The following is a 12,168-nucleotide window of genomic DNA, read 5'->3' on the forward strand; positions in this document are numbered from 1 at the left end:
CTGGAGCAAATAACTGTGTATAGGAATAAGGGAAGCTTCAAAGAAAAAAGCTCTGGGACTTCCCTGGTGGTCCAGTGACTAAGACTCTATATTCTCCCAATGCACAGTGCCCAGGTTCAATCCCTGGTCAGGGAACTAGAGCCCACCTGCCGCAACTAAACGTTAGTATCTTTTGCCGCAGCAAAAGATCCTGCATGCCACGGAGACCTGGTGCAGCCAGATAAATGAACACTAGAAAAATAATAACAGAAAGAAGAAAGCTCTGAAAATAGAAGAGGCTGAATTCTGAATGTCATCCTGACTAAATGTACACAGTAATGCTTACCTAGAAAAAACAAAATAAACCAATAATCCTTAAGGTAATGAATTATAGCAGTAGTACTGGAAAAATGATTACAAACCAAACTTTTTAATTATTTTTGAATCATGAAATTAATATAAGGTAAACATTTTTTTATTTGTCATAGGTTCAGAAACATGACTCAGATTGGTCTACACTTGACATTTCTTGAAGTTCCAGCTTTTTAGAAGAAATGAGTATGAGAACGGGAAAAACTTAAGGCAGTATTGTAGTAACATTTATCTTTCTCTCTTTGATATGCCAGCTGTTGAACATTTTTAGCAATTATGACTTCTGATCTGAAACACTGCTTTATCTGTTTAAGCTAGAAATAAAAAATGTGAACCTCATTGGTTCAAATTTCTACCCAGGATTTCAAGTTTCTATTATCTTCATAAAAAGCAAATTATGTAAGTAAAACGGAATCAGTGAGGGTGGTCTTGAGGACTGTATCAGAACAATATTTCAATTTCAGCATTTTAAAGTGTGTGTCCCATGTTATTCAACAACAAAAATATTTCTTCTAACGTTATGAGAAAAAATTTTGAGTTAATCATTTCAATTGAAGTTTTTGTAAAATGGGGGCACTTCTGAGAGCTTGTATTAGCAGTGGAGTCTGTGTGCTTATAAAACCAATCGAGACCTGTTTAGGTCAAGGAATCTTTTTCACTTAAAAATACTTCCGTCCATAAAATACATCTGATCTGTATATTTATTTTGAGTGAAACCCTATTTTGTGTTCTAGATGATCTCTTTTGAGGATAAGCAGATTTTAAACAACTTTTACACTGTCTAGGTAAGTGCTCAAATACTAACACTCAAATTCAATTCCATCCCAGATTATTTTCACTAAGATTTACCAGGTATTTAACAGAACAGGCCTGCCTCAAACAACCACCACCCCCCAAACAAACAAGTTTAATCCTGCTAAGAACTTGCCCATACTTGCCCATTCTACCAGACAAAAAGCAGAGAACAGAAAGGGAGTTAGGAAGCTGTCTAGAAATACAAGCCATAGCTTAACAAAAATAAAAAGTGGTTTATTGATTACATAAGATTTCAGCTCTAATAATATATAATATAAACTTTAAGAATTAGAAATAAATGACTATATTTTACCAAGAATAATCTAAGTTATGGCAGCATGTTTGATGAATATTAAAGTCCTGCAGTCATATTTTTCAGAAAATCAGGAAGTCATCATCCAAGTTTTATATTATGTCATGATACAGTTACCCCCATACACACATTTTGTTAAGCAGAAATAAGACATTCTATGTTTTCTTTTTTGGCAAATCCTCCTTTTCTGTCATAAAGATATACCCTCCTAAAGTTAATTTCTTACAATGTACAAAATTTAACTTTTTATCCGAAAGAGTTATCTCAATAACTTTCACCCGGGAAAGCTACAAAGGCATGAGGCAGCAACTGAATGCTTCTCTGAACTTTGTATCTTGGATTTTCACTTTCGCCTAAAACCCCATTTTATAATTAAAACTAAATGAATTCCACATCATCATACTTACTGAGGAACGTCTTTTTGTGTACACGTTTGCCACAAAGATGCAAAACGGCAACTCATCTGAACAAGCATTTGGCTGATCACACAAAGAAAACAGGACTGTGGGAAATGAAAACGCTTTAGTGTTTGATAGCTGAAGAGGTGGGTGACGGTCACTCGAATTTCTCGTCTCCTTCTTCCACATCTTTTAAGTTGAGTACTTCCAAGGAGCCCTTGCCTTTTGTCTCCTTTTTTATGAGCTCATCGATTTCTCTGAAGCAGCCGGGGTCAATGAGACACACCTGAAACATTGAAAACAGCTGCTGACCACATGAGGAACAGTGGTACGACAGAACAGACACAGCTTTAACTTTTCTTTCATTAGAAAAAAATTTTTTTTTAAATTGGAGTACAGTTGCCACACAATGTTGTATTAGTTTCTGTTGTACAACACAGTGAATCAGCTATAAGTGATGAAGCTGTAACTTGCTCTGAGATGAATATGCCACACTTTCCGGGTCTCCCTCTGACTGCACAGGATAGGGGCTAGCTTCTAGTCTAGCCTCTGCCCATCAGTAAGCACTTAGGCCCCTGTGATGAGGCCCTGATTTCCCTACTGAGGATGTTTCCAGATTCCTCAGCTGTAAATGAAGTGGTTAGATTAGAAGGCTGTGGTCCTCTGCATACTAAATTTAGCATTGAAATTTATAGTTCAATGAAATCATCTCTCTGGAGCCACATTTGAAGGGAAAACAAGTAAGAGGGTGGAAGGCCTATTTAGAAACCATGCGCAAAGTTTTGCAAAGGTTTTAGAACTTTGGAGAGTTTTGTTGTTTCACATCTACAGTAAGAAGTTCAACAATCCTCTAGAACAACAGTCCCCAGCCTTTCTGGCACCTGGGACCAACTTCGTGGAAGATAATTTTTCCACGGATGGGGGCGGGGAGGTTTCAGGATGATTCAGGCACATTACATTTATTGCACACTCTATTTCTATTACTATTACATCAGACCATCAGGCATCAGATCCTGCTCTAGAGCTCATTTATTTGTCAGGAAGCTGTAAAGCTCTAAGATGTGGGTTTGCAGACAGCTGAATTTACATGTTATCTAAAGCTGTGGGGTGAGGATCCAAAGACATGATGTTTTTGCTTGCTGCTTTTTAAAAACGTTCTGTGGTAAATGAGACTGAAAGAAGATTCACTGTAAAATATACTTTCTCATCAAAAATGGGCATGACCCATATCCCCTTACCGGGAATCATTTAACTAAAAAACAAACACAAAGAAATCTTAAGTGTTCTTAACTACAATCTGGTTCTACGGAGATCTTTACCTTTTCACCTAATTCTAGGTTAAGATGTTTCTGGAAATGTCTTATTGTTCACACTTTCTAAATGTCTGGGCCACATTTATGACTACAGAAGAAACTATTTTGGTCATGAGGAAGGAAAGAAACAAGAGTACGCTAATCTTACAATTTCTAACTGTTGACCGTAGTCTTCACTTTCGATAACCTTGATCAGTGGCTTGAGTTTTTCTTTCAGCTTCTTCCCTTCATTTACTGGAAGGATGAACCGAAGTCTCATGTGAGCACGTTCTATCTTCATTTTCTCTTTTAACTGCTTTATCACTTCCAAAGCCTATCAAGACAAAATGAAAAAAATTTCGCAATTTCTTTGTCTCTTCTGATGCATTAGTGAGGACGGTATTCAAAATGAAGCAGTTTCCTTCTAGCTGGACCAGGCAATGGTTTTTTAGATGACATGAAGAATATTAGCAACTACAGGGAAAAAAATAGATAAACTGAACTTTAAGACTAAAACTTTTGTGATTCAAAAAACTGTCAAGAAAGTGAAAAGACAACCCACAGAATATGAGACAATATGGGAAAATCATGCATTTGATTGGGTACTAGTATCCAAAATATATACAGAAGTCTTGGGCTTCCCTGATGGCCCAGTGGTAAAGAATACAAATGCAGGAGACATGGGTTTGATCCCTGATCTGGGAAGATCCCATGCTGCAGAGCAACTGAGCCTCTGTGCTCTAGAGCCCACACTCTGAAACAAGAAAAGCCACTGCAATGAGAAGCCCATGCACTGAAACTAGAGGAAAGCATGTGCAGCAACAAAGACCCAGCACAGCCAAAGAGAAACAAAATTATTATGTGTGTATATGTGTGTGTCTATATATATATAAAACAACTCACCTGCTGTTTTGTGCTCTTGTTGGGTTTGACTGAATAGTGGATGTCCTTCATGGCTCTCTCAATAAGGATAACGGTGTATGGTCTCTTTGTTTCAGGGTTCACACATTTGTCGGCCACAATAGTTGCAATGTCCCTGAACATCTGCTCCAGCTGTGTGTGCCGTTCTTTATCTGACACTTGAACTTCTCCTTTAGTCAAAATCTTATTTAAAAAAAAAACCCAACAAGTTTAAGAAAGCAATGTCTTTGTTCCACACTATTTGTAAACTAACCACAGGAATGCAATACTGGGGGATAAAATTAAATTTCATCCTCTTCAGCTACTGATATTTGGTAATAATTTGAGCTCTGCCTAAAGGAGGCACTGGATTACCTTGTTTTGAAATCTTACTTATTTAGATGAGGGAAGGGGTAAAGGCAATCTTAGCAGAGGGTGGAAATGATGAAATACTGGAAAATAACAAAAGTTCTCTTTTCAGGTTTATTACACTAAAGAAATATATAAGTGGACCAAAAAAAGGCAGTTTAGCAGATGATCAGATTTCTGGAGGCTTTTGCAAAAAATATCCATGTCCTGGGACTACCATGGTGGTCCAACTTCCATCGTTAAGAGTCCACCTTGCAATGCAGGGGATGCAGGTTCGTTCCCTGATGGGGGAACAAAGATCCTCCATGCCACTGAGCAACTAAGCCCGTGTTGCAATTAAGACCCAACACATCCAAATAAATAAATATAAAAAGAATCCATGTCCTGAATTATTAAAAGTGATGTTGTACAGATCAAATTATTGCAAAGTAAATGTTCACTCCAAAAAACACAAAAAAACAAACCAGTATGTTATTAAAGCTTAATATACCTGTAACACAATACCTAATGCTAATGGATATCAGGGTCAGGGATGCTGCGGCCCTGAGAACTCACCTGCTTACAGATTTCAGTCTGGTCATCTGTTCCAAATGCACTGATGAGATCTTCCTTCTTTGCAACCTGACCTTTGGAGACATTTACAAACACTGAGTGGGTCTGTAGCACTTCATCCAGGTCTTTTTCCCTTGTGAGGATAGAAGAGAAAGTCCTACGTGAGTACTCTTGAAACTTGGACGTTCATTCACACTTAAAAGACAAGATGGGCAATGATAATGTAAGAAACAACAAATACTCCTGAATGACTCTCGGTGACATTTTCAAAATCCAGAACTCCGTTTGGATTCGCTTTCACTTATAGGGGAAAAACATCGTGGGAATACGGGTGAATCACTGAGGGGTGGGGTCCGGCTGGTGCCAAGGAATTCCGAACCCTAGATGGCAGCAGTGAAGACGCTACGCACTCTGGTCAAACTACTGGGCAGAGAACTGTGACAGACGCACCAACTACAGAAGTACCTGACTACGCCCTTTGCCTTGATCATTATTTTGAGAAAAGGACCCCGATTATGGAGGTTTCTTGGCTGTAGCTTTTATGACAAAGTAAAGTAAAACCAAGCCCCAAACCAAAACTACCAATGATAAAAGGGAACGTTTGGTTTAGACGCGAAACCCAGGCAGTTTACTAAGTTTACTATTCTCCTTCGCTGACAAGACCCCAGTTTGGCCGGTTCATTAGACGACCAGAGGGAGGCCGCCTCCGAGACTACAGGCTTCGGCCAAGGCCCAGAGGGAGAGGGTCACTCACACGCCGCTCCGCCAGCCCACGACCTTGTTTTTGTAGCAGGCGATTTCGAAGCGCTTCCCGGCTCGCTTCATCCGTACCACGGCCACATTGGTCAGGCGGATCTGGTTTGTGGGGGTGAAGATCGACATCTTGGCCGCTCACAGATCTTGGGGCCGGCGAACCAAGGCAGGCCCGCGCCGCTGGCCACAAGGCCACCCACACCTAGATGTAACCACTCGGCGGCGCGCGGCACAGTAACGCCCGCAGACTGCGCGGCGCCGGAACTAACCGGGCCGCCACAATACAGCCACCCAACGTATTGCGCAGGCGTCAGGTGTTGCGCAAACCCGGGAGGAAGAGCGACCAATAACGTCTGCGTATTTTGACTTTTACGACATTGTTCTGCGCCGGGAAAGAGAGGCGCTTTTTCTTGACGTAATGTTCTTTCTCCAACGAAAGAACTCCGATTGGTTGGTGGAACCGAAGTTTGGTGACCGGGTGGAAACGTAGTGCATGACGCCTTACAATTCCGCAGATTTCAGAGTCTATCTTAACCTTTCATGATGGAAAAAGTTAAACACCAAAAACGTACAGAAAAAAGTGTAATAAACTGCCATGTACCCATCACCCCGCTTCAACAGGTGTCTACATTTTGCCATTCTTGTTTCATTCTCCCTCATTTTTTTTTGTTGGAGTATTAAGGCAAATCGTCATAAGGTTAGCTAAATTTCCAACAGATAACATCCAACAAGATTAACTATAATTCCTTAATAGCATCTCCTAGCCAGTCCATAATTAATTTTCCCCTAAATAAATAATGACTTTTTATAGTCGGTGTGTTTCAATTGATTCAAACGGGCTCACACATTGCATTCGGTTGATGACGCCCTTAATCTCTTAACGCAGGCCTCTTCTCTAGCCCCTCCAACCTTCCCTCCACCCCAAACTACTCCTGTTTTTCCAGTAGTCATGTAAGGATCTGAGAATTGGAGTTTAAAGAAGGCTGAGTGCCAAAGAATTGATGCTATTGAACTGTGGTGCTGGAGAAGACTCTTGAGTCCCTTGGACAGCAAGGAGATCCAACTAGTCAATCCTAAAGGAAATCAACCCTGGATATTGGTATATATCAGTTGGAAGGACTATATATATCAGTTGGATATAACATATCAGTTGGAAGGACTGATGCTGAAGCTCCAGTACTTTGGCCACCTGATGCAAACAGCCGACTCACTGGAAAAGACTCTGATGCTGGGAAAGATTGAGGGCAGGAGGAGAAGGGGAAGACAGAGGATGAGATGGTTGGATGGTATCGTCGATTCAATGGAGATGAGTTTGAGCAAACTCGGGGAGCTAGAGAAGGGAAGGAAGCCTGGCGTGAGGCAGTTCATGGGGTCGCAGAGTAGGTCGTGACTGAGCGACTGCACAACTCTTGTTTCCAACCCTGCTTTGTCTGCACCCAGGCCTTCCGCAAGGAGAATCAGTCCTGGGTGTTCACTGGAAGGACTGATGCTGAAGCTGAAACTCCAATACTTTGGCCACCTCATGCAAATAGTTGACGCATTGGAAATGACCCTGATGCTGGGAGGGATTGGGGGCAGGAGGAGAAGGGGACGACAGAGGATGAGTTGGCTGGATGGCGTCACCGACTCGATGGACATGAATTTGGGTAAACTCCGGGAGTTGGTATTGGACAGAGAGGCCTGGCGTGCTGCGATTCATAGGGTCGCGAAGAGCTGGACACGACTGAAATGAACTGAACTGAACTGAGGCCTTCCTCTTCAGTGACATTTGTTTGGGGCTGGCAGCCCTCCAGCTTACTTGCCCGGAGCTCTGGGCTGTACTTTCCTTTGGGCCCGCCCCTTTATCCTCTGAGCCAATCCGAGCAGGGCCCAGAGGGCTCCGGCTCTCTCCCACTGAACTCTGGGCGGAGCTTCCCCCTCTGCCCGCCCCTTCCCCCTCTGAGCCAATCGGGACGATCTGCAACTGGCATGGCTGTCCTCAGCAACTCTGGCTCCGGGCACACAGCTAGTGCTGCGAGGTAGCTCTGGCGGCCTCCAAGTATTCACACCGGACCCTAAGTTTCTTAGGTCCGCAGACCTGGTCTCTTGTCGGGCTGCAGGGCTCCGCCTCTGAGGAGAATGGGTAAGGGCCCCAGACGGGCAAGTTTCGTGGGGCCAGGAAGGGAGGAAATCATTTTTCTGAGACCCTCGGGCCCCTTCCTCTAGAATGTGTTGCCCTTTTCCGGCCAGGATCGGTGCCACTGGGCGCTTGGGAGGACAGATCCCTGCTTGTGACCTGGCTTTTGCTTTTTGAGGCTAGGAGAAGAATTTAGAATTGTGCTTCTACCCTCAGGTAAAACGCAAAGAAAACTGCCTTTCCCCATTACCCACGTGTGTTGAGGAATTTTGGTCCTTTCCAGGGCGGAGTGGCACCTGTAAGCCCCAAATTTTGGATTTCGTCTTTTGAAATTGCCCGCAGACTCAGCTGTTGAGGCTAGGTCCTATCTCCCTTAAAAACTGTGGGGCTTGAGGTCAGTTATTTGAGAATCCTTTGCAAGTAGCTTTGGGTCTCTAAGAATAAAATTAGAAGAAGAAGAAAAAAAAGGAATACTTTTAGTATTATTTTAAGATTTTCTGATGAAGCAGCTAACAAAAAGAAAAATTAACTCATAATTCCAAGTACAATGTTTTGGCTATATTCCTTTCCTTCCAAATGCTATATCTAAATGAAAATAAATTTTTTTATTTTTTGAATTAACATTTTATCATTATAATTATGTCATTTTATCACATAATGTGTATGTGTTGTTTTATTAGTGTTTTTTTTACAGATATCTGAGGAGGGTTTTTGAATATGAAGGTTGGCTTTTCTTTTATAATGCTTATAAGGATGGGCATCATTGTATGTGTAACTTTATAAATAAAACTGTTTATACGGATCATTTTAAATTTAGATCCTGCTTTGGATACCTGGGACTTCTCCTCACCTTTAATATCGTTATGGATAAACAGGTTTTACATATACTTGGGCTTTGCCTTTGGTTTTAGCCTTTGGATTTGTTTCCAGATTGTCATCAGGAAGCAGGTGAGTGGAGTTGTTTTTTTTTCCACAGGAGAGTATTTGGCATCAGATTTTATAGAGATTTCAGAGTGCAGATTTTCTAAGGCTTCCAGAAAAATATGGAAATTCTAAAAAGAACTTTTGGTTACTTTCATATTTAGTCTCTAGACATACTTTTTTCATGCTCCCATTTGTTTCTTGTCAATTAAAAAAAGTTATTTATTTATTTGGCTGCACTGGGTCTTAGTTGTGGCATGTGGGATCTAGTTCCCTGACCAAGGATTTAATGGGGGCCTCCTGCATTGGGAGCGCAGAGTCCTAGCCACTGGCCCACCAGGGAAGTCCCTCTTGTCAATTTTTATAGACTAAGTTATTTAGCTTTTCTTTGCTGGACTGTGGACATTGCATTCTTCAGATACAGAAGGATTTTGTAATGAAAAATTAAATTTTGCAAATACTGAAAATCTGCTCAGCACCTTTAAGGGATGGTAGTAGTCTCTTTTCTTTCCACTAATTAGAATCAGAAAATAAATTTGTGCTATTACTCCACTAAAACACATTATAGGTGAAAGTATGTGTAGTTTTATCCTGGAGGGAATGGGAATCATTATAGTCTTAAGAAATGTGGTCCTTGGTTTTAAAGAACCTAATTATATCAAGGAGTCAATATTTGAGGAGTACAATCGAAAGATTAAGAGAATAATAAAATGGGTCAGTATCTGAGCTAATGTTCATCCCTAATGAAGTTGGGAGAAGATTGAAACTTGATGGATTTTGTGTTTATTTCAAGAACAAGAACTCACAGGAGAAAACCGCTCCAAAAGCATCTCAGGATTTGATGATGAATGGCTATATGTTTCGTCCAAAGAAGGAAGTCTTTGTGTCTGGAGTGAAGATATTTTATGGTTCTCAGACTGGCACAGCAAAGGTGAGAACTTTATATGACACTTTTCCTTGGGTCTCCTGATCTTTTAAGATAATCTCTGAAAAGTGTTCTTTAATGTCTGGTGGCAGGGTCTTTGTTCTAAAACTTGCTTCTGCTCAGCAGAATGGAGACTTGGAGTTCCAAGTCCATTATTGGCTATAGAAGTAGAGGCTAGTGAGAAATGGTAGCAGTAGTGTCCAGTATGGGCCCTTATGTTCACAACTTCACACATCTATTTAATTAAAATCTATTTTGATTTCTAACAGTGTTAAAAGTATTAATGATATACGTTGAATACTGTATAGATACAAAATGCAGATATAGAGCTGAAAGATGCTTTAGTTGTATCTGAAAGCTGCCTGCTTTTTTTGTTATGAAAGTCACAGCTATTTATTGCTTTCTAGGAAAAGATACTAAGGCTAATTTATGAAAATAAATAGAAAATTTCAAGTCGCTATTTTGGTGGAGTATTATAGAGAGTTTTACTGCCCTCTTGTGTATGTTTTGTAGAATACTACTTTTTAAAAGGTTTTCAGTACGTCCTGCTGTGTATCCTAATTGAAGGTCACTTATAATTCAGTTCAACTGTCAGCAGCAGAGCATGAAACAGGAAGAAATGTAAGAAAGGCATCTGGGCTGCCAAAACAGAGTCCTTTTTTTGTTTCTCATAAAAAAATGAGAATGCTTAAAATGCTCTTTTAAGCATGCTTTTACATTTTTAAAAAAAGATCCAGTTAATACTTGCAGATAGTAACAAATCCACGTGTGCAGAGGGTTCATACTGAGAGTACACTTTGGAGAATCTATTTTAACTGTTTATGTTTTTAGTTCCTCTGAGGGTTATTTTTTGAACCTGTTGGGCCACGTTTCTAGATTTATTCCAACTAGATAAAAGTTATTGACTCCTTTTATCAGTCAGTTCCTCAGATCTCAGCGCCCTAATGTTGCCCGCATAGTTGATATGAATTCAAGGGCCCTCCTTAAAGGTGTGCCATCTGAATTTCTCTGTTTGGCTTTGAATTTGGTTGATTCATATTTGGCTGAGTATAGAAGACTAGGTCAAAAGTTTTCCTTCCAACATTGACAGTATCACTTCCTTGTCTTTAGCAGGCAGTGTTGCTAAGAGGAGGCTGGTTGCCTCATTCCTTCGTAGATGAATTTTTTTGGTTGTTCCTGGAAGCTTTTAGAATCATTTGTTTGTCCTTGATGTTTGGCGCTTCTGTGAGGCGGGGTCTAGGGTGGGTCTTTTTCAGACACTGTTGGATACTTGTGCTGTTTTGTTTTGGAGATTTTGTGTGCATTCTGCTAATATTTCTTGGGTCTACTTTTTTCCCCCTTGTTTTCTCTGTGCTTTATTTCTGTGACTCTGTTGGATGTTGGACCTTTTGGATGGTCTGTGTTTCAAGGGAGTCACAGTGGTAAAGAACCCGCCTCCCGATGCAGGAGATGTAAGAGTCGTGGGTTCGATCCCTGGGTTGGGAAGATCCCCTACAGGAGAGCATGGCAACCCACTCCAGTATTCTTGCCTGGAGAATCTCATGGAAAGAGGAGCCTGGCAGGCTACAGTCCCTAGGGTTGCAGAGAGTTGGATACGACTGAAGTGTCTTAGCATACATGCATGCTGCATTTCAAATCCTTTCTCTTGTACTTTTTCTTGAATTTTAACTCCAAACCTTTAAAAATTTTATTTATTTATTTATTTGGCTGAGCTGGGTCTTAGATGAGGCGTGGGGGATCTTCATTTGGGTATGTGGGTTCTATTTCTCTGACTAGAGATTAAATCTGGATTCCCTGCATTGAGAGTGTAGAGTCTTAGCCACTGGACCACCAGAGAAGTCCCCCAAACCTTTTTTTTTTTTAATGTCTTAGTTTGGTTATAGTGTTTTTAATTGTAAAAATTCCATCCTGTGCAATTTTTATAGCATCTATTTCATAATTTAAAAATACATTTCAGCGAGTTCCTTTGTCAATCCCGTGATTTAGCCACTTCCTCAGAGTTTCTGCTGATATTTCTCTTTCTTCCTGCTTGTTCTCATCATGGTCTTGGTGATCCATGGTTTTCTGTTCGTATTGGGGGGGAAACGATGGGATAACTGGTGTGGATTTTCTCAACTCCAAATAGATTTGTTTTCTCCAGTTGTAAGTTCTCGCTGGAAGCTCTGTGCGAGGTGGGGTCAGGGTATGCCATTGTGACCTATTGCCTATTGGCCCCACATTCCCCTCTAATTACCACCTCGATTTTTTTTTTTTTTTGGTATAGTATTATTCCTTGAAAATGTTGTCTGTGCTTGCCATCTCTGGTCTTTGTTTTGTTTTTCTTGACCCACTCCAGGTAGGCTTGCGTGCCCCAGCCTGTTCCCAGTGACTTGCACGTGGCTAATTCATCCTCAGTCTTCATCTTCCTTGACATGTTAGCTGCATGACAACGTCTTCCTTGTTGACCTACTTTCTTCATTGAACTTTGGGACACTTGTCTCTAG

At 40.9% G+C, this 12,168-nt stretch overlaps 2 protein-coding genes across 2 annotated transcripts in view; one reads left to right on the forward strand and one right to left on the reverse strand.

The window, feature by feature from the left end:
- SBDS (SBDS ribosome assembly guanine nucleotide exchange factor) lies at nt 433–6,091 on the reverse strand. Its single transcript, XM_018040894.1, has 5 exons — nt 5,725–6,091; nt 4,974–5,103; nt 4,053–4,253; nt 3,319–3,483; nt 433–2,143 (listed from the first exon to the last, which is right to left on the reverse strand). The coding sequence occupies exons 1-5, from the start codon at nt 5,850–5,852 to the stop codon at nt 2,015–2,017; spliced, it is 753 nt and encodes a 250-aa protein (XP_017896383.1). The 5' UTR covers nt 5,853–6,091; the 3' UTR covers nt 433–2,014.
- Nucleotides 7,677–12,168, forward strand: part of LOC102188999 (S-adenosyl-L-methionine-dependent tRNA 4-demethylwyosine synthase) — a 141,028-nt gene continuing 136,536 nt past the window's right edge. The window contains exons 1-3 of the mRNA XM_005697765.3: nt 7,677–7,845; nt 8,657–8,787; nt 9,554–9,691. Of these exons, the coding sequence (XP_005697822.2) occupies nt 7,842–7,845; nt 8,657–8,787; nt 9,554–9,691 (273 nt within the window). The 5' untranslated portion in view covers nt 7,677–7,841. The remainder of the gene's footprint in view (nt 7,846–8,656; nt 8,788–9,553; nt 9,692–12,168) is intronic.

The sequence above is a fragment of the Capra hircus genome, chromosome 25, assembly GCF_001704415.2.
Source record: "Capra hircus breed San Clemente chromosome 25, ASM170441v1, whole genome shotgun sequence".
Taxonomy (NCBI): Eukaryota; Metazoa; Chordata; class Mammalia; order Artiodactyla; family Bovidae; genus Capra; species Capra hircus.